We start from the raw sequence: 25321 nt of genomic DNA on the forward strand, positions 1-25321 counted from the left end.
TTCTGTGTTACTTGTGCTGTCTGTCCAAATATGATCCTAAGAGTCTGTTACTAATAATCATTGTCAGCTTCTGCTTGAACTTGGTTTAATTGGCTCAATTTCAATGTTGATGAGTAGCCCATACTCCAGTCTAGTCTTCCTGGGTAGTTCCGGGTCTAGTCTTCCTGGGTAGTTCCGGGTAGTAATGGTTGTATATTGTGCAGTTTCAATTCGCCTTGTGAAAGACAGACAAAGGAAAAGACCGGGAGTCATTATAACAGGACTGGAAAGACAGAGAAGGGGAGCAGGAAGGTATTTATATATATATATATATATATTATAGAGATGTTTTGGTTGAATTTAGAAAAGTTAGAAATGAGTTCCAGATCTCTTAAAAAAAATTCAGGTCAAAGATCACCAAATTTTTTGAGAGTCTGTTATGGGGTTCAAAGTAGTGATGGCAGTCTGACACTGAAGCATTGATGTTTCCAACCATTAACTACAATTTCCATTTGAACCACTGCTCCGAAGGTTACTTTGGTACGGAAAAATCACGTGACATATGACGTCCGAAGCAGAAACTGTTTCATTCTCTGAATGAATCACTTGAGTGGTTCGCATCGTATTCCAGCCCAGGACGATTGAACTACATTCCACAATTCCTCTGCATTTCTGGGTTTTGCCTCAGAAACAGCATTTTTGATGTTACCCCACAGGTTTTCTATATTGAGGTCTGGGGATCGGGCTGGCCACTCCATAACGTCAATCTTGTTCGTCTAGAAACAAGACTTTGGTCTGGTCAAGACTACTGGTGTCTTTTGAGTCATTGTCTTGTTGAAACGCCCATCTCAAAGGCATTTCCTCTTCAGCATGAGACAACATGACCTCTTCAAATATTTTGATGGTTTGAAACTAATCCATCATCTCTGGTGTGCGATAAATAGGTCCAACACGTATGAGAAACATCCCAGATAGCAAGAGGCTGGCAGACCACTGTCGGTCCATTGGGGGCATAGCTGGTGGTCCGCTGGCATTTTGCTCATCGGTTCTCTGGCGGGTTGCAGACAAATTGCCAATATTTTGCCACTATTGGTCTAAAATCTTTTTCATTTGTTCAGTTATACTCCATATATCATTGTATTAACTTTTCTTAACATTCATGACAAGTTCAATTTAAAGAGATGTTGGTCCAACGGCAGACCACAAGTGGCATGCCACCGGTGGCATACCAGCAGTCCGCTATCTGCCAATCTGATTTTGCTATCTGGGATGAGTTGTGCACCACCATGCTTTACTGTCTTCACAGTGTACCGTGGCTTGGATTCAGTGCATTTGAGTTATTGGACAAACTGTAGGATTGCAACGGTTTGGCTTGAATTCCCTGCTACTTGAAAACAAATATCCTATTGCGTCCTATTGCGTGCAGAGGGAATTTGAAAGACAACTGATTATCCCGGCCCTCGGACTGAGCACTGCGAACGGTGAGTGCCCAGACCCTACATTTTAATGTGGGTCTGGCTCGCCAGGCTAATGCATTACTGTAATTACATTACTTTTTTAATGCATTACTCCCAACACTGATGTTAATGCATTCAGTGGAACTCATAATTTATCTTATTTTCACGGGGGAAAAATTGGCTTGTGGAAATTCTGATTGACTGGTAACCAGCCATCTTGGCTGGTGATCAAAACAGTTACAAAACATTGTTTGCCAGTTAGAATCAACCTTGATGTGCATTGCAAGTGACATATAGTTCTAGTAGTCAGTGACTTCAACCAAGTTGACACAAACCTGTACCCGAGTCAAAAGGCTGAATTTCCCAATATGCAATCAAACTCCGTTCCAGGCGGTGGCAGTATGTAGTTGTCTAGTTGATTCGCCAACCACGAGTAATTTCATATACAAACATTTTCCAATGAGTTCTACATGGGAGTTCGTTCGTTTAGCAATGCAAAACTTTCCGGAGATAAACACTATTTGACAGCTTTCTAAACATAGCTTACCAAAATACATTGTGCACAGCAGGAGACTTGCTTGAGGTAGGCGTGGTTACGTGAATGTGATTCGATACGATTTATTCATCCTAAATTAACATATTGTTGCTAACATGAATGTATCACTAAACGAGGAGATCCAAGACCCAGTTACTCATCTGAGAGTTAATGTTGCCTTCTTAAAAATGAAAAACACATTGACAGCCATTCTATTTCTTGTGTTGCTCTGGCTTTGTAGGATATAGTATCGTCTTTGGTTTGTTGGGAACATGGATCTCGGACTGCCGTTGAGCTCCTCTGACGGTAACGTGACTGAAACACACCAGTTTGACCTGAAAGTGGTAGTGAAAGAAGAAGAAATAAAAGAGGAGGAGTATGGTCATATGATTTCATGTCCAAATGAAGAAGAAAAGCCCTTTGCAGAGCTGCATTGTAAAACTGAAACGGACATTGCAGAGCCGAACGTTACTAACACTGAAACGCTACAGACAACTACAGTGAAGATTGAAGTGAAGAAAGAAGAGGATGAGCACGATTATCAGCTGGAAAGTAAGTCATCTCGGATCCCGCATTTAGAGAAGATCCTACAGTACATTTAGAAAAGATCACACCCTTTCACGTTTTCCCACATTTTGTTATATTTCAGGCTCATCTTAATATGGGCTTGATATATTTTCCCCTCATCAATCTACACACAATAGCCTACTCCACACACAAAAAAACAGGTGTTTGATAGATAGATAGATACTTTATGGAGTGTTTTATAAATGTATAGAAAATATTTTTTTCATTTCATTTTTTCATCATTTACAAGTATTTAGATGCTTCTACAACTTTATTGTTGTCCATCTGTGCCCTAAATGAATTCATCAGACATTATTAGGAGGCACACATACAGTATCTGTCTAGGTCTCACAGATGATGGTATATGTCAGAGTGAAAACCAGGGCACGAGGTTGAGACAATTGCCTGTAGATGCTGCGATTGCCCAGCCAATCTGAGTAATTCAGGACAAAGGGTCTTGGTTAGACAGGTAACCAAGGACCCAATGGCCACTATGAATGAGATCCAGAGTTCCTTTGTGGAGATGGGAGCACCCTTACAAAATGGCAACCATCAGTGCAGCTCAGTGCCTGGTGTCTTCCACACACACCGTTGGGAATAGTGGCCAAATAATTCAATCTTTGTTTTACCAGACCAGATGATTTTACTTCTCATGGTCTGAGGGTCGTTCAACTGCGTTTTGGCAAACACCCAGCATGGCTTCTGTCTGGCCACTCTTACCATAGAGGCTGATTGGAGGCGTGCTGCACTGATTGTTGTCTTTCTGTAAGGTTTCTTCCACAAAGGAACCCTGGATCTCATGGACATACACCATCAACTGTTAGTCCTTATATAGACAGATGTGTGCCTCTCCTAATAATGTCTAATGAACTCCTGTAGGCACAGGTGGACTCCAATCAAGTAGTAGAAGCATCACAGACCACTGAGAGCAGTAGAAAGCACCAGAGCTCAACTGTAAGCGTCATAACAACATTTCTTTATAGACCCTTTCAACAATAAAAACAAAAACAATGCTTGAACATTCTATTTGGTTCCCAATTTACTTCCTCTGCATTAAGATAACATATGGAATGTTAAAACGGAAGCCTTGTGGGGCCAACTATGATGCTGATAATGGAACTCTCTTGAAAGGGTCTATAGAGTTCCGAAGTGTGACGTAGCGTTTCCATGACGGCAGAATCACTGGATCCCAATTTTATTTTGAATAACACCTGTTTCCCAATTTTATTTTGAATAACACCTGTCCAAACAGTATTGGAGTGGGCTTTTATTTTGAATAACACCTGTCCAAACAGTATTGGAGTGGGCTTTTATTTTGAATAACACCTGTCCAAATAGTATTGGAGTGGGCTTTTGTGTGTAGATTGATGAGGGGGACAAAAAACAAATTAATCAAATCTATGGTAATGGAGTACTGTGTAAGTCATCACCATTTAAAAACAAAATCTGCTTTCACAACGTCCACAAAACTTAATCTACACATTCTAGCTCACATTAGAAAAGATTTATGTTAAAATTCCCTGTCAGTTCACTGATCCTCTCTGTCTTCTGTCATTACTAGTGATTACACCTATTTTTATATATACTTACGCACACGTATGCATTGTAATTGAAGTTAAATATTTGCGTATCATATTTTAATTTCTTGGGGAAACTTGAATTTCCCCTTGGGGATCAATAAAGTATCTATCTATCTATCTATCTATCTATATTTAATTGCTGAATGTAGAACATCTGCCTCTAGCAATCATTCTAAGTGCATATGGTAACTCTTCCAGGTGTATCAGATCAACCACATACACATGCATTTTAATTCTATTTGAAGGTGAATATTTCTGTATTGGGTACTATTTAATTGCTGAATAGAGTACTGAAGTGTGACATTCTGTGTTCATGATGTCAGTGTCACTGGATCTAAACAAACTTTTTGGCTTCATAGCATTGAATGTAGACATGTGGGATTGTTTCAGGCAGCTCACTGCGCCGGGATTAGTGTGTGCTTCACCTCACTGTGTATTCACTGTGTGCCGAGTGTGTTTCACTAATTCCAGGATTGGGATAACGCAATACCAACGTGTTGGTATGAGTATATGTTGTAGTATACAGTGTGAATATACTAATGTCTTGGAAACATTGTAAAATTATTTAAGTAGATTAAGAAATCCACCATTATGATGACTACTTTATTGTCAATTTCTTCACATTACGAAATTACGTTTCTCACTATCCCACGGTGAAGACAAGACATATTTTACCAATTAAGTCCACAGACAAACATAACATTCAAGTAAACAATAAATGAGTAAATAAGAAGGCACATACAATGAAGAAATAAGAGCAGCAAAATTGGGTTGAAATTGTGCATAGACAGTCAATATAATATTACAAAGTCAGGCCAATAAATGGCTGAGGTAGTTCTGTTTGACCTAAGTAAGCAAGTGGCATAGTGGTGCAAGTTATGTAAGAGCAGCAGAAGTGTTGTGTTTTCAGGACAACAGGACAACAACAAGTTGCAAAGTGTGCAAGTGTACAAGTGGAGTAGTGCAAGGCAGCCATTGTGGGTCCAAAGTCCAGGATGTTATGTAGCTGAGGGTGGAGGGGGGGGGGGAGAGTTCAGCATCCTAACAGCCTGGTGTATGAAGCTGTTGGTGAGTCTGGTGGTGCCTTGCTACAGCGGCGCTCGGGTAGCAGTGAGGGGTTAGGTGCCTTGCTCAAGGGCACAAGGGCAGCCGTTCCTACTGATCAGGGTTCGAACCGGCAACCATCACGACTGCCTCTTTGACCATCTGCCTCTCATTCTAATTCTCTATGGTAACTCTTTATTCTAATTCTAAGTCTCTATGGTAACTCTTCCAGATGTATCAGAACACCCACATGTAACACAACAGAGGATCCATGGACAGAATGATGAACTGCAGCTCAAAGGAAGGCTGCACCACTGCACCGTCTGCAGGAAGAGTTTCACAGCCCTGAGTGAACTTGAGAAACACCAGCAGACACACTCTGTCAGTGTGAATGAACAGCAGAACACTGATGACAAAAGGCGACATGAATGCACCCACTGTGGAAAAGCATTCTTAAAAGTTTCAAATCTTAAAACCCATATTTTAATTCACACGGGAACGAAGCCTCATAAATGCATCCAGTGCGGAAAAGCTTTTGCACAAAGTTCAAATCTTAAAACCCACATGCTCTCACATACTGGCACAAATACTCACATCTGTGTTCACTGTGGTAGAGCGTTTAAAACATACTCGTATCTTAAAATCCACGTACGAATGCACACTGGAGAGTCGCCTCATAAATGTGTCCAGTGTGGAAAAGGTTTTCCACTGCCTTCTAATCTTAAAACTCATATGTTAACACACACTGGAGAGAAGCCTCATAAATGTGTCCAGTGTGGAAAAGCATTTACAGTATCCACAGGTCTTGAACGGCACATGCTAATACACACTGGAGAGAAGCCTCATGAATGTACCCAGTGTGGAAAAGCTTTTTCACAAATTTGGTGTCTTAAAAGCCACATGCTAACACACACTGGAGAGAAGCCTCATCAATGTACCCAGTGTGGAAAAGCTTTTTCAAAAAGGTCAAATCTTAATACCCACATTAAATTACACACAGGAGAGAAGCCTCATAAATGTATTCAGTGTAGAAAGGCTTTTTCAAAAATTGCAGGTCTTAAAAATCACATGGTTACACACAGTGGAGAAAAGCCTCATAAATGTGTACGGTGTGGAAAAGCTTTTTCACACATTACCAATCTTAAATGCCACATGGCAGTACACACTGGAGAGAGTCCTCATAAATGTGCCCAGTGTGGCAAAGGATATACAACATCCACAGGTCTTAAGCGCCACTTGCTCTTACACACGGGAGAGAAGCCTTACAAATGTGCCCAGTGTGGAAAAGCTTTTTCACAAAATTCAAATCTTAAAAGCCACATAGTCTCGCATACTGGAAAGAAGCGTCGTATTAGTCCAGGAGTCAAAGGCCAGAATCTTGGTGAACCTGGTCTTGTCGGTTAAATATTTTTTTCTTGTTGCCTAGAGGTTACTCAATAAGAATGGGGAGGGTGCCCGGTGATATCCCTCGAGCAATTCGCTGTATGCATCTCTGAAGATGACATAAATAGACCTAGATTTGTCCATAAAAACACCAATTGCTTTAACCTGTTGAAAGGATAGCATGAAATGTAAACCCATTATTTTCTTTTTCTTGCAGTAGTATGCCACATTGTGGCAAACGTAAAAGTGTTCAACTTTACCTCTTTTTTTGAAAGTATATTTTTTTGGCCTTTAATGACAGGACAGTAGAGAATGACAGTAAGAGAGAGAGCAGGGGTGGGATCCGGAAAGGACCACGGGGCGGGAATCGAACCCCGGGTCACCGGCGTACGGTGCAGGTGCCCCAGCCAGTTGCGCCACAGCTGGGGCCAAACTCTACCTCTGCACTTCAAATCTTCTTTTACGCTCCCTGTGGGACATGCCTGAAGTTGGACAAATTAAAAGAAAAGTGAAGGAGCCAAAATGGTCAACTAGGGATGTAACGATTACCGGTATAATGGTAAACCGCGATAAAAATCTTGACGATAACAATTACTGTTTTCATTTCAAATATCATAATTATCACAGTTGATTACCACGGTGTGGAAACTGTGTGTTTAATCCTTCCCAGCTTCATCCGAGCCTGCTTTTGACATACAGTAGGCCTGGTACAATGAAAAAAAACTGGTACCCTACTTATTCTGTTGTCTAATTGATGGATTTAACTGCGTTACGGATTAGGTTACACCTGATTTTAAAAGGCGGAACATTTTCACCGCAAAACGTGTACTGTATTATGTAGCCACTCTGCGTCTTTTTATACCGTGATAATACCAAAAACCTTTTAATTTTGGTCACTATAAACGTGAGGTTAAATTTTCATACCGTTACATCCCTATGGTCAACTTTATCCCCCTTCTGCACGGGCAACATGGGGTGTAAACCCAATTATTTTGTTTGTGGCAATCTTATGTCATTCTGCAGACTTAAAAGCATAAACACTTAATTAACTAAGTGCATGTTGAACAGATATGCCTTTAGATCTTGAAAGACCCAAAACTATCACAGGAACGGAGAGCACAGGGCAACTCATTCCACCAACATGGAACCACTGAGGTCTTGAATTTGACCTAGCGTTTCATATGTAGGGTGGGTTGGGTGGTGATCCAATCATTTGAAGTGTAGCCTATGTTGTGTTCAACTGTATGTTGGTTGTGTTGTGTGTGACACCTGACAAGGAAGTGGATGATGTGAAAAAGCGAAACACATAAATAGTCAAACAAAAGTAAACAACGTCTTTCAACGTGGCGAAAAAGGCAAGTTTTTCATTCATGCAACGGAATATGAAATAACTTAATGCACACTCTTACGCCGAAAATGCAACGGAATATGAAATAACTTAATGCACACTCTTACGCCGAAAATGGGCACAAATATATTAGTACATCTCCTCCACTATATCCATTTCATCATGAAAGTTACAAAGCTGGATAGTAAAATATCATGTTATGTATCTGCAAAGGAAATGTAATAAATATTATTTAAATGAAGTTCAAATGCGTCTTCTATTATTTGACTTCTGAAAATCCATGGCCAAAACGTTTGTTTGTAACTTTCTGTAGAACAGTAGAAGGTTGTAATGTTTAACAAAACATTCTCAGAGTTGCATTTTAACACAGACAATGGATGAAGAACGGGGTTACCATGGATTTCTTGAAATTTACATTACATTTGGAATTTACATTACATTACATTACATTTGGAATTTACATTACATTTGGTTGACACTTTTTTTAACCAAAGCGACTTCCAACAAGGGAAGCAAGGTGCGATAAGGACAAGTTAGTGCAGCGTTAGTTAGTGCTACCAGAGACTTTCTAATGAATTTCCCCTTGGGGATCAATAAAGTATCTATCTATCTATCTATTATTTGGGGATCAATAAAGTATCTATCTATCTATCTATCTATTATTTGGGGATCAATAAAGTATCTATCTATCCATGAAGACACATGAACACAATGCATGTCACATGAATTACTTGTTGGTAACAGCATCTGAAATAATTAGTATATCGTGGAAAATGTATTTTAAATGCTATGTTTATATGCTAAAATATACAATGACTGAGGAAGCCTAGAGACAAGACCATAGCAATCAGTTCATGTGTTGAATTTGCTGTTACCCAGTGTGCTTTGTTGAATGGTCTCAATGTTTTTTTATTTCATGTGAATACTAGAGGATAACTCAGTATCTGAAGTAATGTTATGCAGGAAGTGTGCGTTTAGTTTTCATGCTTATTGTGTTTCCACAACAATGTTAGTGAGTAAATCTACCTAAATGGCCACCATCTTGGTGGAGTGTGATGTGTAAGATCAGAAAGCAGAGGTTGATTTCAGGATGTTATCACAGTATGTCTTCATTGTGCAAAGCAGCGCCTTTGGCAGGGGAGGGTGTGTCTATTTTGTAAATTCTGTCGGAGGGTCATTGAAAAAAGAATTGCAGGCAAGGGAGTGATGTAACTTTTGACTGAAGTACTCAAAATCCCTCCGGTGGCCCCTTAAATAAATAATGAACAGCCCCTAAGTTCATCTAACTTGTATACACAATAAATGTACTAGAGTTAATGATGATCCATCAGTATGCTTTGGAGATATGAACCAAACTCTGCATGCAAGTTATTTGTATGACCCCTTGTAACCTTGACCTTTGACCTCAAGACCTATATTGTCTTGCCAGCTCTTTGACAACTTATAGTGGGTAAGTAGACCAAGTTTGATGAATATCCTTCAATTGGCTTAGGAGATATCATCTAATATCAAGATGTACTATCATACGTTTTTGGCCCAAAAGTCATTGTACCATGCTCCATTCAAAGCCATATATTTTTTTCTGCGCTGTAGGCACCACAAAGTCTTAATCTACAGAAAAGTATGATTCAAATGATACCAAATATGCTTAAGTACTCTATTTACTTCCACCTTTGACCCTTTTCTAGGCTAATTCGCTCAGACTAATTAAACTGCTTTGTACAATCAAATTGATTATTCAAAATAGTATGAATATTTGCTTACTTGTGTTGAAATTAGGCTTCTCTAATAACATTAATTAACATTTATTTGATAGCTCTGAGAAACAGTGGCATCAAGGCAAATCCCTTGCACACAGAGAGACAGGGATCTTGTGACGTGTGTTCACTAACCCCAGATTGGTCACGTGCAAGAAACGATTTCCATCAAGACAAATAACATACATCCATTCATTTACCCAAACCGACAGATTCAAATCACAATGCCTGCAGTAACACTCCATTCCAGGTGGTGGAAGTATTGCATAGTTGTCTGCCAATATTTGCCAACCACGGTCCACGAGGCAGTTCCACAAGCCACAAATATTTTCTAAGTGTTGTTAGCGATGTTGGTTCAAGAAGTTTTGTGGAGATAAACACGGTTTCACATCTTATTCTACATAACATCAGATCAACTACCTCCGTGTGTGGAGCAGCGGACTTGTTTTAGGTAGGCTTGTTTAATGTCTAACTAACTTGGCGACATTTAGCGTGTTTCCATCCAACTTCATAATGCGCATTTAATCTATTCGAATAAGAAATCCCGGTTGGAAACACGTGAAATACGCATCACAAATCCTAATGCTCATCTATATTTGATTCGCTAGGGGGTGGGGTGGATTAACTTTCGATGCGCATAATGCGAATAAAGTCGATGGAAACGGTTTATTCGCATCGTGTGACGTAACCTTCAGAGAATCTCAGCAATCTCTGGCGCTTCCCTAACATTAGGCAACTTGATGTGCTGCTTGTTTCCGTAGAATAAAACAAACTGAATACACACATCGGTGCACAGTTGTTTTGCTGACGCTAAAGTTTTCGCCAACAACTGTATTCGGCACACTTCGCAAGTTTATACAACTAGTGCAGTGCCCGTTCAAACATTTCTGTAGAAAACCTGTAGGCCAATTAAGTTACATGCCAGCAATTATGCCTGCTTTAACAATAGGATGATAGGGAAAAACATCATTCCAGCTAATCATTCAATACTGAATATCATAATATATTAGCCTATAATTAATGTGCAGTAAGCAGAATTTAGGCATGACTGCATGTGACATTTCTACAGATCAGAATGGCATAACAAATGTTTTGAGTTAAGGCTATAGCTTATTGAATAACTTTCCTGATAGTGAAGACAAGCCATTTTGTGAGTTGACATTTGCAACCATGTGACTCAAAAGCAGTGTTTGGTAGCATAAGTGACTGCTCTGTTTGCCAGCTTTGTGGCACGTCTTCTGAAACGTTAAATTCGGGACCATTAGCCTATCGTTTGTTTCAATTTGGGACCTTGCAGTCGGAATTGTAGTTTGTTCAAAGTCTCACATCCAAATGTAGCCTGGGCTATTCAAAGCGTCAGTTTATTGCACATACTTTTCATGTAATTTTGAATAGCCACTACATACCCGTGTTTGTTGGCATGTTATTGCAAAATCCGCGTAATCATTTTATGCAAGCAAACATACAGGGAGTCTTTATTGTTGAGGTCAGACATGATAATCAAACATCTTGCATTTTAACCATGATTCAGTGCTGCCAAATCTCCGCTTATCCTCTCTCTGGTCCTGCGCAGTGCTGTGTGAGAGGGTGGCTATGGTAGAGCGGAGAAAGCCAACGTGTGCTTCTTTTACCGATATTTAATAATATATTTTGCTTTTCTTATCCAAACAATGTCAAACTATGCACTGCACTTAGGCTACTCATGCCAGTAGCAAGACACCTGGCAAGTTTGAAATCGAATTGCCGAACGACACGCTGACAGACAGACAGACGTTCCTGCAATTTATGGATAGATAGATGCGATGGCTTGTTTGTTGGGATAGACGTCCGACAACGAGTAGGCCTACTCGGGGCAACAGCCGGGTCTATCATTCGGCATAATTCTTCAAACCCTGACTTGCTGAATCTAAAGGTCTCCACCAGGGCTTGAAAACGAAATTATTTTTCAAACGTTCCGTTCCGAACGGTTCAGGTAGGCCTATGTTTAACGTTTTCGTTCTTGCATGCGTTCCGCCACCAACATATCGGTCCTGAACCGGTTCGGAACGCAAAATATCGTTCGTTCTTAAAGTTCCGGCAGTGTTTGGCGGGCCTATCAAGTCTATTTTTGTGGACTTTACCTTAGAATAGACGTACTCATTATTTCCCCTTGATTTAGCCTATACCGTAGCTATGCCCAAAAATAATAAATCACAGGCGGCATCCAAAAACATTCAGATGGGCTATCCGTCATAGCCTACAGACTTACTGTAAGCCTAACCTATGCCTATAAATAATTTCTTATCAAAAATATTTCTGGATACGTGCTAAACTCCTTACCTGGTTGTAGCCTAAGTTTTATCCATATGGAGATCTTCAAAGGCTTGCGCTATAATTCCAACCCTGTTTATAAACGAACCTGTCTGTTGCTGACAAGGCCTATCTCAAATTTCCAGTTTAACTCTTCTACATAGAATAGGCTATAATTGCGCAAACATTTCAAATCCCGACTTTAAAACGACAAGGCGTGGACAGGCAAAATAGGCTATTACGCATAGGCTACAAACAATTTCCAAATCAGTTTCAGTAGCCTACGCTACGAGCTGGCCTAAGATCCGAAGTGGCAGACGGATAGGTTACATTACAACAGCAAGACAAAATATACACATTTGGACCAAAGGTCCATTTATTCGTTTTTTTTTTTTTTTTCAAACTGCAGAAATCAAATTATTAGGCTGTTATATAGAGAACGAAAAAAAAACGTTATTAACCGGTTTTGTGGATTTCAGAATAACGTTTCTGTTCCGGAACAGTTGAAGACCATTTTGTTTTCGTTTCCGTTTCCGCTCCTCGTAAAATTCTGTAAAACCTTGAACCGGTTCGGAGCCCTGGTCTCCACCCACTGTTGGTCAGGTAGAGCTGTAATCGGGCCTTAAAAGTTAGGCCCTACAAGTCCCACAGAAATCAGCCTGAGCCCTGACCGAGCCAGAGACTGACCGTTTTGTAAAAGCTCGAACCCGTTTACAGCCCAACATTATTCAAATGTCCGCAGGCTCTTTTGCCTTTTGTCAAGAATGAGTAACATTCACTTGGAAGTTGGAACAAAGAAATAAAATAGCCTAAGTCCTCTCAGCATTCTGAAGTTTGCGGGAACCCTCCCATACGCAGCCCCGACATTAATTAGTTCTTGCGCCAGCTTTTCAAACCCCTCGCCATTTACGATATTAAAAGGCCTATTCTTTACAGCAAAAGCTGACACACTTCCTCTCCGTAATCATTTGTTTCACCTTTGCAGGGTTTGGTTTTGTTGCTGTAGCCTAACAAACGATGTGATCCTGATGGGCACTTGCTGCTTTGATCAACATGCCTTGTTGACGAATTCCCTGTCGTTCTACAGAATGTTGCATCCTTTGGATTTTACATAACCACTGTCTCATTATTCTCATTATGCACTTGATCAAAACTTTTCCACAACTCATACTTTGCTTTCTTTGCCGATGCAACTAAAACGCCAGTCGCCAGAGGCCAGCCTCTGTTTCACCTCCTAAGCATCCATTTCCCGTCTGGTTCGGGCAAAAATTTTCAGCTCTAGAGTGAAGTGCCAAATTTGACCAAATGAAAAAAACTGCTGAGACCTTGGTCGTTCCCAAGTGTATGGCGGTCTCTGGCGATGGGAAGCTGCCGATTGTGCAATTTAAACATTCTCCGCCTTCTCCTTCTAATCGATATTAAACAAAATATTTTCAAAATGAAGGAATGAATTAGGCCTAGGGCCTAGGCTATTCTGACCACAGAGAGGAGGGTGTCCATTTCACTCAACGTAGGCAAAGTGTCCCCAAATACTTAGAATCAATAGGTGTTGGAAACGCTGACTAATGCGCATTTTATTTATGCGCATTACCACAGATGCGAATCACTAATTTGCATGAGTTGGATGGAAACACGCTAATTGTTAGACCCAATAACAGCTGTCGTTACTCGAAGTGATTGATTCTAGTAGCCTAAGCCAAGTAGCCATAAGCAATACGAAACAGGTAATGTTGTTTTTGTTTATTTTATTTAAAGCGAAACATGATCTTTAATGGCAACCTTTTGTTTTTGTGGTGTTCTGACTATAGAAAACTTTGGATGGGATCCTTTGGTCCGTTGGGAACATGGATCTCGGACTTTCGTTTAGTTCTGGCTGTAACGTTACTGACACGCGGCAGCTTGACCAACTGAGCGTGATGGTGAAAGAAGAAGATATAAAAGAGGAGGAATGTGGTCATATGATTTCATGTCCAGATGAAGATGAAAAGCCCTTTGCAGAAGTTCACTGTAAAACTGAAACAGACGTCACAGAGTCCAACGTTACTTACAATGAAACAAAACAGACAACCGCGGAGATCGAAGTGAAGATTGAAGATGATGAACAAGAACTCGATTATCTGCTGGGAAGTAAGTCCTTTCAGATCCTCCTTCTAGATGTGAATCCCTTGTAACCATGTTAAAAAAAACTGTATATTAATGATAACCATAGCAACCACAAGAAAGATTTTTGTTGTGTAACCTGAATCAAAGTTTCATTTCTCAATATCAGCTCATTAGTAAAAGGCAGTCTTGGGTTCAAAGACCACAACCAATTAGTAGGCTATGCTGTTAAAGGAAAATTCCTGCTTTTTTTCCCCTTCACACTGTAAAATCCTCAAATTGTGGCCGGCAGTGTTAAAGTGCACTATAATAATTCAAACTACACATAATTACACATAATTAAAAATTTTGAACTAAGTTCACAGTTCCACGAAATGCACTAATTCATAGTTCTTTTTTTCAAATTACTTTCAAATTCAAATTTCAAATTACTTTTCAAATTACTTTTTTTTCAAATTACTTTACTATTACTTTTCAAAATTATTGCCACAGCCCATAGGCCTATTGGGTCGAGGATCTGTATTGACTGTCTTTTGATTGCTGTAAATGTGAGTGAAGAGCGGATTTTCATTTTGAAAGCCGGTGGGCAAAGTTTGCACAGAAATGTACGAATTTTCCCATCCTCAACGACATTGTCGGAAAACTTGCATAAAGGATCATACAACGCTGCTTTGTCGCCTACATCAGCCTTTCTCAAACTTTTTTTACCTGAGGCCCAGTCAAGGCATACTTTGGGGTCACCTACATGAACCCCTCATAAAATTATCATTATGATATCACAATTATTATTGTTATGCTATATTGTTATACAGTACATGCACTTCAAAGTAGTCAATGTTAAAGTGCTAAGATTGTTCACAAAGGTTTGTGAAAACATGCACATCAGAGGACTGCTTGAATGTAAAATATAATTACAATAGTTGCATTGTTTTTGCATGGTTGCATGATGCATGCATGAGAAATACTTCTCAAAGCAACAGCAATTGTATGGGTGCCATTGTTTTGGGATGTTTCCCTCATGCAAGCAGGCAGAAAGAATATTTATAGGCTATTTAATTACATTTCATTTGAATGCCTGAATGTAAGGATTCAGGAAACGCAGCTATTGTGAATGGTAAATGACTGATCAGATACAGTAGGCTAAATCACCGATCTCGAGATCTTTAACAGGAAGACTAATTAATAGCTTTTGGCCACGTTCTATTCAAATTTGACTTTAATACTTAATGCTAGAGAGTGTTTTATATAGTCTGTGCTCTGTTTTTATGGAAGTTGCATAAATCCACGTCGTTCTATTTGTTACGGCCCAGGCTCGTGTGGGCAGCAAACATGAAATGGAGGCCAACACCAAATGCAATTTCAATACTTAAATAAGAACAAAATATGAACGAGTTCATGAACTATCGTTCAATGAATGCGTTCAGGCACAACACTGGTGGCCGGGGTCTTTTATTTACTTAAGCTGCGCAAAGCACAGGCCTTTTATTTGGGGCAGGCTTCGAGGCAGGCCTTTATTTTTTATTAGGCTTCTGTTGTAGAATTTTATTCTTTGGAAATAAAGTAAAGGACTACTCTTAATGTGAGCCAACACTGTTCAACACTTCCTGTAACCAGCCTACCGTTAGACTATCAAAAGCAGAAGATTTTCGTTTTGGTTTGGGATTTAATTTACTTTTGGGTCATTCCGTGTGAAATCACCCAATATCAGCAAAATTTGGCAGGTGGCCCTCTCCGAAAAAATTTACAGGTGTTTGTAGACCAAATCTATGCATAGATCTTAAATGGTATATCTGCATCACTAATCGTTGCAAAACTATAGCCCTTTGAAACTTCAAGTCATTTTAAGCATTGTGGTGAATAATACTTTTTGTTCAACTTCCAACATTATTGGCTCTTTTGGTATTTCACAAACATTAGTAAAACTATGTCAATAAAAGAACATTTTCCAGTTGAATTAAAAAATCCAATCGGATCAGACGTATGTTGTGTAATTTCCCCTCTGCAAAGCTCTGAAAATGGCTATAAATTAATTACCGTATATTCCGGACTATAAGTCGCTCCTGAGTATAAGTTGCATCAGACAAAAAATGCGTCATGAACAGGAAAAAAACATATATAAGTCGCACCGGACTATAAGTCGCATTTATTTAGAAATGTATTTCACCAAATTCAAAACAAAAAATAGAGACTATGTAACTGGATTATTGAGGCCAAAAAGATTAATGTTAATGAAGACGAAAGAGTGAAGGCAGCCAAGAGGAGGGCATGAAGGTAATTGCAAAGCAAAAGATTCACTGAAAGAAAATACCATGTGGTACACCAAAATGTATCCAAAATATGTGGAGAATACAATGCTATCAAGCGTTTTGGGCGATGTGGAGTCACAAGCAGGATTAAAAATAAATTCAAATTATAGTATAGGTGCTTCTACAGCAACCACTATCGACAGGAAAGGAAAACAAACGTTTAGCGATCAGGAACCGACAGCCTATAATATAACGCGAGAGAACATTAAGGATAATTAGGATAATTAATAGCAAATATTACATGACATTGAGTTTTGTTTTCAAATGTTTTCATGCATGTCTAGATAACGGGTGAGGAATGTTTAGGGGACAGACTATCGTAAATCCTCAAATTATATTTGGACCATGGCTTGTATTCGAGTCAGCTATAGGCCTTTATTTCTTGCGTTTTACTGTGAGACATAGGCCTATACTTTTCGTTTGGCGCGGCATACCGGTAGGCTATCAATGGTAATGGTTCACTATTAAGTTTCATGTATGAAAGAGTGTCGGGATTTCCATTCGCTTATTGCGAGATAAGGCATCCGCTTTCATTCATTCATGGAACGTGTGCTGTGCTGCAAGGGAAACCTTATTCCGTATAGGCAAAGAGGTCTGAGATAGCCTAGATTTACTTATTTTTTTAAATTATGCATGATTTACTTTTTTTTATAAAATTCGTAGGCTGATGCCTGGCAGCAACAATTGTGTTTAAATGTAGGTTAACCTGGGGTTGCGTGCCACTGGTAGCTTGAGAGCAACATGTTGGAGACTAATGGTGTAGGACGATGACTTTTCATTGGCAACAATATTAAACCAACCAACAATATAAATTATTAAGAAAATTGAAACAAAATTATACTGGCTTTTATTTGTCTGAATCTGAGGCCCGGCTATAAATAGAATGTGTGTGTTCACCCTGTACACATCTGACTTCTGCTACAACACCGAGTCATGCCACATGCAGAAGTTTTCTGACGATACTGCAATTGTGGGGTGTATCAGGGACGAGCAAGAGGAGGAGTACAGGAGCCTGGTGGAGGACTTTGTGCAATGGTGCAAACTCAATCACCTTCAACTCACCTTCAACTCAACACTTCCAAGGAGATGTTGGTGGATTTCCGCAGGTCTAAGCCCGCCTTGCTACCAGTCTCCATTGATGGGGTCAATGTGAAGGTGGTAAGCACCTACAAGTATCTGGGTCTCCACCTGGACAATAAACTGGACTGGCCAGCCAACACTGACGCACTCTACAACAAAAGGCAGAGCAGGCTGTACTTCCTGAGGAGGCTGCGGTCCTTCAATGTGTGCGGCAAGCTCCTCAGGATGTTCTACCAGTCTGTTGTTGCCAGCGTCCTCTTCTATGCAGTGGTATGCTGGGGAGGAAGCACAAAGAAGAAGGATGCGGGGTGACTTGACCGGCTGGTAAGGAAAGCTGGCTCTGTAGTGGGAGCTGAACTGGAGTGCATCACTTCAATATCTGACAAAAGGACCCTGAACAAACTGATCAACATCTTGGACAATGAATGCCATCCACTCTACAGCACTATTAAAAAGCAAAAGTGCTTGATCAGCTGGAGATTTCGCTCACCGACTTCCACAACAGACAGACTGAGGAAGTCATTTGTCCCCAGGGCCATTGAACTGTTCAATGCTTCACTAAAGGGAAGAGGAGAGATAGACTTCTCTGCTTAGTCTGTCTGCCTCTCCACCCTCTCCATGTTTGAGTACTGACTGCCCACTACTGCTTTACTACTGTTTTACTACTGTTTTACTAATGTCCACAGCCTAATGTTTTTACTACTGTTTTCCTGCTACACTGTTTTTCATGTTATAATAGCACACATGATCAATGGCTTCTGCTTCAATAATACTGAATGGCTGTAACCCTATTACCTCAACCTGTTCTTGCACTGATATAGTTTTTTTATATTACCTTGTCTACATTATACTTTACTCTCCTATTTGTCCATATTACTTATGCTGGTCTCTAGACCTTATTATTGCACTGTTGGACTAATGTTGGACTACTTTTTGCACCTTCACCACGACACTCACTCTCTTGAGCACCTTACCATGCACACATAACTAAAGGACTACTGTTGGACTACTTGTTGCACCTTCACCATGACACTCGCTCTCTTGAGCACCTTACCATACACACAGAACTACAGGACTACTGTTGGACTACTTTTGCACCTTTACCATGACACTCACTCTCTTGAGCACCTCACCATGCACACAGAACTACAGGCCCTGTCGCTTCAAGCGTCTCATGCTTGATCACCCTCAAGCACACTGGATTTTTCACATTTAATTTATATAGTGTATTTAGTTTTGTTAGTTTTTCTTATCTCCTACTGTCTCTATTGTACAGTGGAGTTTGGTTATATGTTTATACTTATATTTACCATTTCTGCTGTAAGTGCATGTTGTGTGTGATGTCTGTATGCTACTGAGACCCCCTGAACTTCCCCTTGGGGATCAATAAAGTATCTATCTATCTATCTATCTATCTATCTATGTATCTATCTATCTATCTATCTATCTATCTATCTATCTATCTATCTATCTAAATCCCGGCCATAATTTGAGGATTTAAGTATGCACGCGTGTTCAGGCATAGCACAAGCACTAATCTCTGACTGAAAGTGCACAGGACTTGTGCATTTGACAGCGCTCTCTCAAGGCTGTAGACAATAATGTTTCATGTAGGGTTCATGTCAGTTAATATAAATTAACATTTAAAAACATGTTCAATTATATAATTTTTTTCATATATAAGTCGCACCTGACTATAATAAAATCAGATAATTGAATCACTAGATGTAGGACATACGCCATTCTAAATCCATATTGTATCTCTTCCAGGTGTGTCTGAACACCCAGATGTAGCGCAACAGAAGATCCATGGACAGCACGATGAACTCGACCTGCAACTCGATGGAACGCTGCACCACTGCACGGTCTGCAGGAAGAGTTTCACGACCCTGAGAGAACTTGAGAAACATCTGCAAACACACTCTGTTGGTGTGAATAAGAAGTATAACCCTGGTAGCAAAAGGCGACATGAATGTGCCCAGTGTGGAAAAGCATTCTCAAAAGTTTCAACTCTTAAAACCCACATTTTAACTCACACAGGAAAGAAGCGTCATAAATGCATCCAGTGTGAAAAATCGTATTCCTGTGCTTGGCGTCTTAAAACCCACATGCTAAAACACACTGGTGAGGAGCCTTATAAATGTGACCAATGTGGAAAAGCTTTTACATCATCCACAGATCTTAGAGTGCACATGCTCACACACTCTGGAGAAAAGCCTCATAAATGTGACCAATGTGGAAGAACTTTTTCAAAGAGATCAAGTCTTAAAGCCCATATGATGACACACACTGGAGAGACGCCTTATAAATGTGTCCAATGTGGAAAAGGTTTTACACTATCCACAAATCTTAAACAGCACATGCTCACTCACTCTGGAATAAAGTCTCATAAATGTGACCAATGTGGAAAAAGTTTTACATTCCGATCAAATCTTAATGCCCATATGAAGACGCACACTGGAGAGAAGCCTCATATACGTGGTCATTGTGGAAAAGGTTTTACAACATCCACAGATCTTAAACAGCACATGCTCACACACTCTGAAGAAAAGCCTCATAAATGTGACCAATGTGGAAGAAGTTTTTCAGTCAGATCAAATCTTAATGCCCATATGATGACGCACACTGGAGAAAAGCCTCATAAATGTGACCAATGTGGAAGAAGTTTTTCAAAGAGCTCAAATCTTAATATCCATATGAAGACGCATACTGGAGAGAAGCCTCACATATGTGCCCAGTGTGGAAAAGGTTTTGCACTAATTCCATATCTCAAAACCCATATGCTAGTACACACTGGAGAGAAACCCCATGTATGTGTCCAGTGTGGAAAAGCGTTTTCACAAAATGCACATCTTAAAACCCACATGCTGAAACACACTGGTGAGAAGCCTTATAAATGTGCCCAGTGTGAAAATGCCTTTAGAACAGTCGCACAACTGAAACATCACCTGCGTATACACACTGGAGAGAGTGTCGTCATCGTCTTGCTGCCCTCCCTCAGTTCTGTGATTGGTCCCCTAACTGAGGCGAAAATTTGCTCCATGGAATCCAGGCTGCCTAGCAGCGTAAAATAAAATTGCAAGCGTAAGGCAGCATGGGAATTCTACTCTCACAATGAAAACAATTAGGAAAAATCCACCCTTGAAGGGAAGCAAGTTTATTCTGAGAAAAAGGAAAATCTCATGAAGAAATAAATAATTTTAATGAAAACATGTTGCTCAAAATTATTGGCACTCCTAGAAAAATCTTATATACAAAACCATTACAAAAGCATTTTCCTATTTAATTTAAATGTATTTAAGTTAATCAGAGTGTCTGAACTTTCAGAAGTACTTCATGACTTTCTTGCCATCTCAGTCCCCTGATCTAAACCTTTCAGTCCTTTTAGGCAACTCCCTCCACTCGGCGGCCATATTGCAATGCTTTTTGGGCACTTATCGGGCATTATTTCGGCAGAAGTGCGCGTGCGTAAGGCTTCACGACACCAATCTTGCTCCAGCGGCGATTAGCACGATGTCTTCACAACACGCCACATTATTGGCTCAATGTATTCACAACACAGCACATGATTGGCTCAATGTATTCACATGTCAACATTTTGCCGCGGAAGGGGTGTGATATGTGTAGACAACTGCCATGTTGATGCTACAAACTAACCCCATGCATTTCTAAGGAGGATTTTTGAGTGCTGTGTCTCCTCATTAGAAAGACTCTGTCTAAACTTTATAGAATGTGGACCTAGGAATCTGGACTATCTGGGGAGATTTTGTGAAGACTTTAATCTTAATTTTAAATGTTAAATCCCTTGCTTTGTATTTTCAAACTTTATAGGTTGTCACAGGAGAATTTACAAGCTGTTTTATTGGCAAAGGGAGGCTTAAGAAGGTATTACAGGTAGGAGTGCCAATAACTGTGAGTGACGTTGTATTTTTCTCAAAATAAATTTGCTTCCCTTCAAGGTTGTAGTACGGTGTTTTGTGTAATCCCGCTGGATTTTCTTGTAAAAATTGTTTTTTTTGTCTTCTAATTTTCATGATCCATTTTCACACTTAAATGACATCATTTATATAATGCATAATTAAGACTGGGACAGCTATCACTTGGGGGTCAAATGTGAGAAAACACTGATAAAGAGGGTATTTTGCCTAATTTTTGGTTGCTGATTCTGAATATCATATTTACTTAGCTGATTTTTTAGTTTTAAACCTGCTAATTAGCATAAAGCCTAAAACTGGCTTCCATAGGCAACACAGAATGGGTGAATAGGGTAAAAAATGTAACTCCTTGATATTATTATGAAACTTTACTAGTTGATTATTTATGTAGAGACAATATTTTTTTGCATTACAAGTTTTCTGAAATTATATGTTTATGGATGTAATTTAACAATATCTCATTAATTATGCACATACATTTCAACTACAGACATCTGAATATTGGATAGCTCAGCGGTCCCCAACCACCGGGCCGCGGCCCGGGACATTCCTAACCGGGCCGTAGCCTATGACATGAGTTAAAAAAAAAAAAAAAATGCATGCAAACTAAACTCAATTTAATTCGCAATAATGTCACGATTTTACATGGCATAGGCCTATATGCAGTTGTTTGATTGCACGCATGTTTGCATTTTGCAAGGTCTATTTTCTTACGTCTGTCTGTCCCGCCTTCAGCGCTGCGCAGCCTCAAGTCAGCTCACTTAACTTGATCAGTTCTTGGCGAACGGTAGTCAGTGATCGAATTACCATAGGGCCCGGTAGTGCCCCGCCCCCTTAGTTCTGGCAGGGCACTACTAGTTCTGCTCGAAATCACTGTCAGAGGGGGCCCACTCATTCATTGTCAAGTTGCCAACCCGTAACTATGATAATCTACATTTTCCCACACATTTGGTTGCAATGTGTATTTTCCCCCCAGACTGCAGGGGCACTGCTCCGCATAATAGCCCCCTGTCCTGTCCGATCTCACCCTCCTCTGAATTTTGCTAGAGCGTTGTTAGCGATTGAACAATTAGCAGCAGTGGAAAAAGTTAAAAGTATAATTTAATTAGATTTAGATATTAGAAAATTAGAAAATTGTTACAGAAATGCATTCATAGACTAAAATGGCAACGAAAAGAAATCTAGATTTGACCAACTTTGGTTTTACTACCACCGCAAAAAGACAGCGGGAGGAAAGCCCACCACCTGAAGTCCAGGAAGAGTTAGCGGAGGCTAGCGTGAGTCTAAATGATGTGCAGAATACAGAAAGAAACACCCCAGACAATATCCCAAAAGTATGGTCAGCCAGCCAGTTTCGAAGAGTGGAGGGAGCGATATCGGTGGATTTATTGTCGCGAAGGGCATGTTGGCTGTACAGTTTGTAAAGAGGCAAAGCAACTGCTTGGAGCTGAGAAGGGAGTGCATTTGTCCACTGAGTGGATTAACGCTACAGTAAGTGCTGACCAGGCGAAGCATATGCGTAATAAAATCTACAGACACAGAGACAGTGTTGCGCACAAGCAGGCTGACGACATTGCAGAACAAAGAAAAAAAGATGTGTTCACAAACATTATAGTTGATGCCACTTCACGTGATTTCCAAGAAACAGAAGCTTCCTTCAGAACGGCCTACTGTATTGCGAAAGAGAGACTTCCCTTCACGAAAATGAATCCCTTGGTCACATTACAGACACTAAACGGGGCTAACATGGGCAAGATACACAGGTCCGATCGCACATGTACAGAAATGTCAGTTCATATAGCTAATGAAATGAGACGAAAAATGATCTCCAGTCTTAACCCATTCGCTCTGGATGCTGCATGATGCAACATTGACCCTCCCGCTGGATGCTGCATAGCGCAACATTGACCCTCCCGCTGGATGCTGCGTAGCGCAGCATGCTTTTTATTTCATGTTTCCAGGTGCTACAGAGGCTTAGATATTAAATTTTGGTAGACGTTGACAATTTTTAGTGTGTTTTCAGAAAACCCTCAGGAAATAAGGTTATTTAGTCTAGAATGCCATAGGATTCTATAGGCGTTTTTAGCAGGCATTTTAGGAGTAAATGGGTTAAAACTGCAAACTCGCCCATCAGCATCAGCATCTCCATAGACGAAAGCACCACACATGGACGGAGTTATCTAATAATTTATCTTCGGAGTGATATCAGTGGCAAGGGTGATATGGAGAATATGTTTTTGGACTTGGTTGAACTGATTGGTTGTGATGCTGAATCAATTTACAATTCACTTAGAGAAAGTCTACGGGATGCTGGGTTGGATGATCAGTGGTTGAATAGCCATCTGATTGGGATCGCAACAGATGGGGCTTCGGTCCTCACTGGGAAAACGTCTGGCCTGGTATCACGGCTTAAAAGCGATTTCCCCACAGTTCAAGCAGTGCACTGTTTAGCCCACCGGCTTGAACTTGGCGTCAGTGACTCACTCAAGGTCGCAAGTGGATGTAACCATTTTGAAATGTTTGTGTCTAAGCTTTATGCAGTCTACCACCAATCCCCCCAAAATAAAAGACTTCTGAGAGAAGCTGCCCAGACACTTGATACTTGATAAGATTTCTGCAAATAGGGCAGATTTTCACGATACGCTGGGTCTCCAGTAGTTTTAAAACTGTTCAGGCTGTGTGGCAGGATTATGCACCGTTAGCCAAGCAATTGAAGGACGCAAGCGAGGATCCGAAGCGCAGGGAACATGACAAGTGTCAGTTTAGTGGTCTCCACAAGCAACTCGTGAGCAAAGGCTTTGTAGCTGACCTTGCATGCATGAAGGATGTTTTACGTGAGCTTCAGAGCCTTTCGCAAAAACTCCAGAGAAGGGACATAACCTTGATCCAAGCAAGCCAGCAGATCACACAAACTATTGAGGTGATACGCGCAATGAAAATCTCTGGTGGTAAATCCTCGCAGGCTGCTGAGGAGCGCATCACAGCTGGAATCTTTAAAGGAGTTCAGCTTGGAGATGGCAAAGAGAAAATAAACAGGTTACAGTTTCACCAAGCTGTAATAGACAGTCTGACCAAACGCCTGCCCGACTCAGATCTGGTAAAGATTCTTAAACCGTTGGACAAACGGTACTGGCCAGCTGATCGTGAGGAGTTGGTTTTATACGGAGAGCACGAAATTCACAACCTGGCCAAGCTGCTCGGCGAGCCAACCAGGCAGGCTGTCGAGGAGTAGGCTATCGGGACTTGCAAGGGGCAAGGGAAGGTCCCTGCCTGAAGAAACTCGTCGTGGCAGGCAACACGTTTTTACCTACTTCGGCAGAATGCGAGAGAGGATTCTCTGCGCTTAATGACATTGATGACAACGCCAGAAATTGTTTAAGGGAGCACAGCTTAAACGCGCTTCTTTTTCTGAGCATCAATGCGCCTCCCCTGGTCCAGTTCAACCCTAAGCCATTCGTGAAATCATGGCTCAAGGCTGGGCATCGTCCATCAACTGCGTGGAAAACGGGGAAAAATGCCCAGAAAGAGACCAATAGGCCACTTTGGGACTATCTCCAGTATGCTTAGCCGAGACAGCTGTTTTGTGTTAACTTCAAGTTTTTTCAGTTGTGCGATGTTCAGTTGTGCACGTAAAATATTTGACAATTAGCTCAGATTCATTTTTGACAATAGCCTTTGTTATTAGGCTTCATTTCATGTCATATTTCATTTTAATAAACTGGCTACCCTGCTTATTATAATCTATTGGATGTTGGATGTTGAATCCAACCCCCCCAAGTGGGCCCCCCCGAAAACGACGGGGTAATTCGAACACTGACGGTAGTGTCACACGAAGTTAGCTAAACTGCTAGAATGAGCAACAAAAAACAAGCATCTTTAGGTCACTGGCCAGAGTATTTGAGTTGCGAGAGCCGCTGCAGAGATTTCTTACAGAAAATGGGGATGGTAGGCCTACAGCGAA

The 25321-nt window shown here is 40.5% G+C and overlaps 2 protein-coding genes and 1 pseudogene across 2 annotated transcripts; all 3 read left to right on the forward strand.

Annotated features, from left to right (window-relative positions):
* Positions 1-1907: 1907 nt before the first annotated feature.
* Positions 1908-8134, forward strand: LOC143135324 (uncharacterized). Its single transcript, XM_076296025.1, has 3 exons — positions 1908-2019; positions 2213-2523; positions 5395-8134. Exons 2-3 carry the CDS (start codon positions 2244-2246, stop codon positions 6564-6566), a joined length of 1452 nt encoding a protein of 483 aa, XP_076152140.1. The 5' UTR covers positions 1908-2019; positions 2213-2243; the 3' UTR covers positions 6567-8134.
* A 1820-nt stretch (positions 8135-9954) lies between these two features.
* LOC143135313 (uncharacterized) lies at positions 9955-21383 on the forward strand. Its single transcript, XM_076296017.1, has 3 exons — positions 9955-10101; positions 13748-14066; positions 19196-21383. The coding sequence occupies exons 2-3, from the start codon at positions 13784-13786 to the stop codon at positions 20497-20499; spliced, it is 1587 nt and encodes a 528-aa protein (XP_076152132.1). The 5' UTR covers positions 9955-10101; positions 13748-13783; the 3' UTR covers positions 20500-21383.
* A 1082-nt stretch (positions 21384-22465) lies between these two features.
* Positions 22466-25019, forward strand: LOC143135347 (E3 SUMO-protein ligase KIAA1586-like; annotated as a pseudogene).
* The last annotated feature ends 302 nt before the right edge of the window (positions 25020-25321 follow it).

The sequence above is a fragment of the Alosa pseudoharengus genome, unplaced genomic scaffold (genome assembly GCF_046254945.1).
Source record: "Alosa pseudoharengus isolate Yale_2024_CS ecotype anadromous, Long Island Sound unplaced genomic scaffold, YU_APseudo_1.1 YU_APseudo_1.1_scf_1, whole genome shotgun sequence".
In the NCBI taxonomy this organism is placed as follows: domain Eukaryota; kingdom Metazoa; phylum Chordata; class Actinopteri; order Clupeiformes; family Clupeidae; genus Alosa; species Alosa pseudoharengus.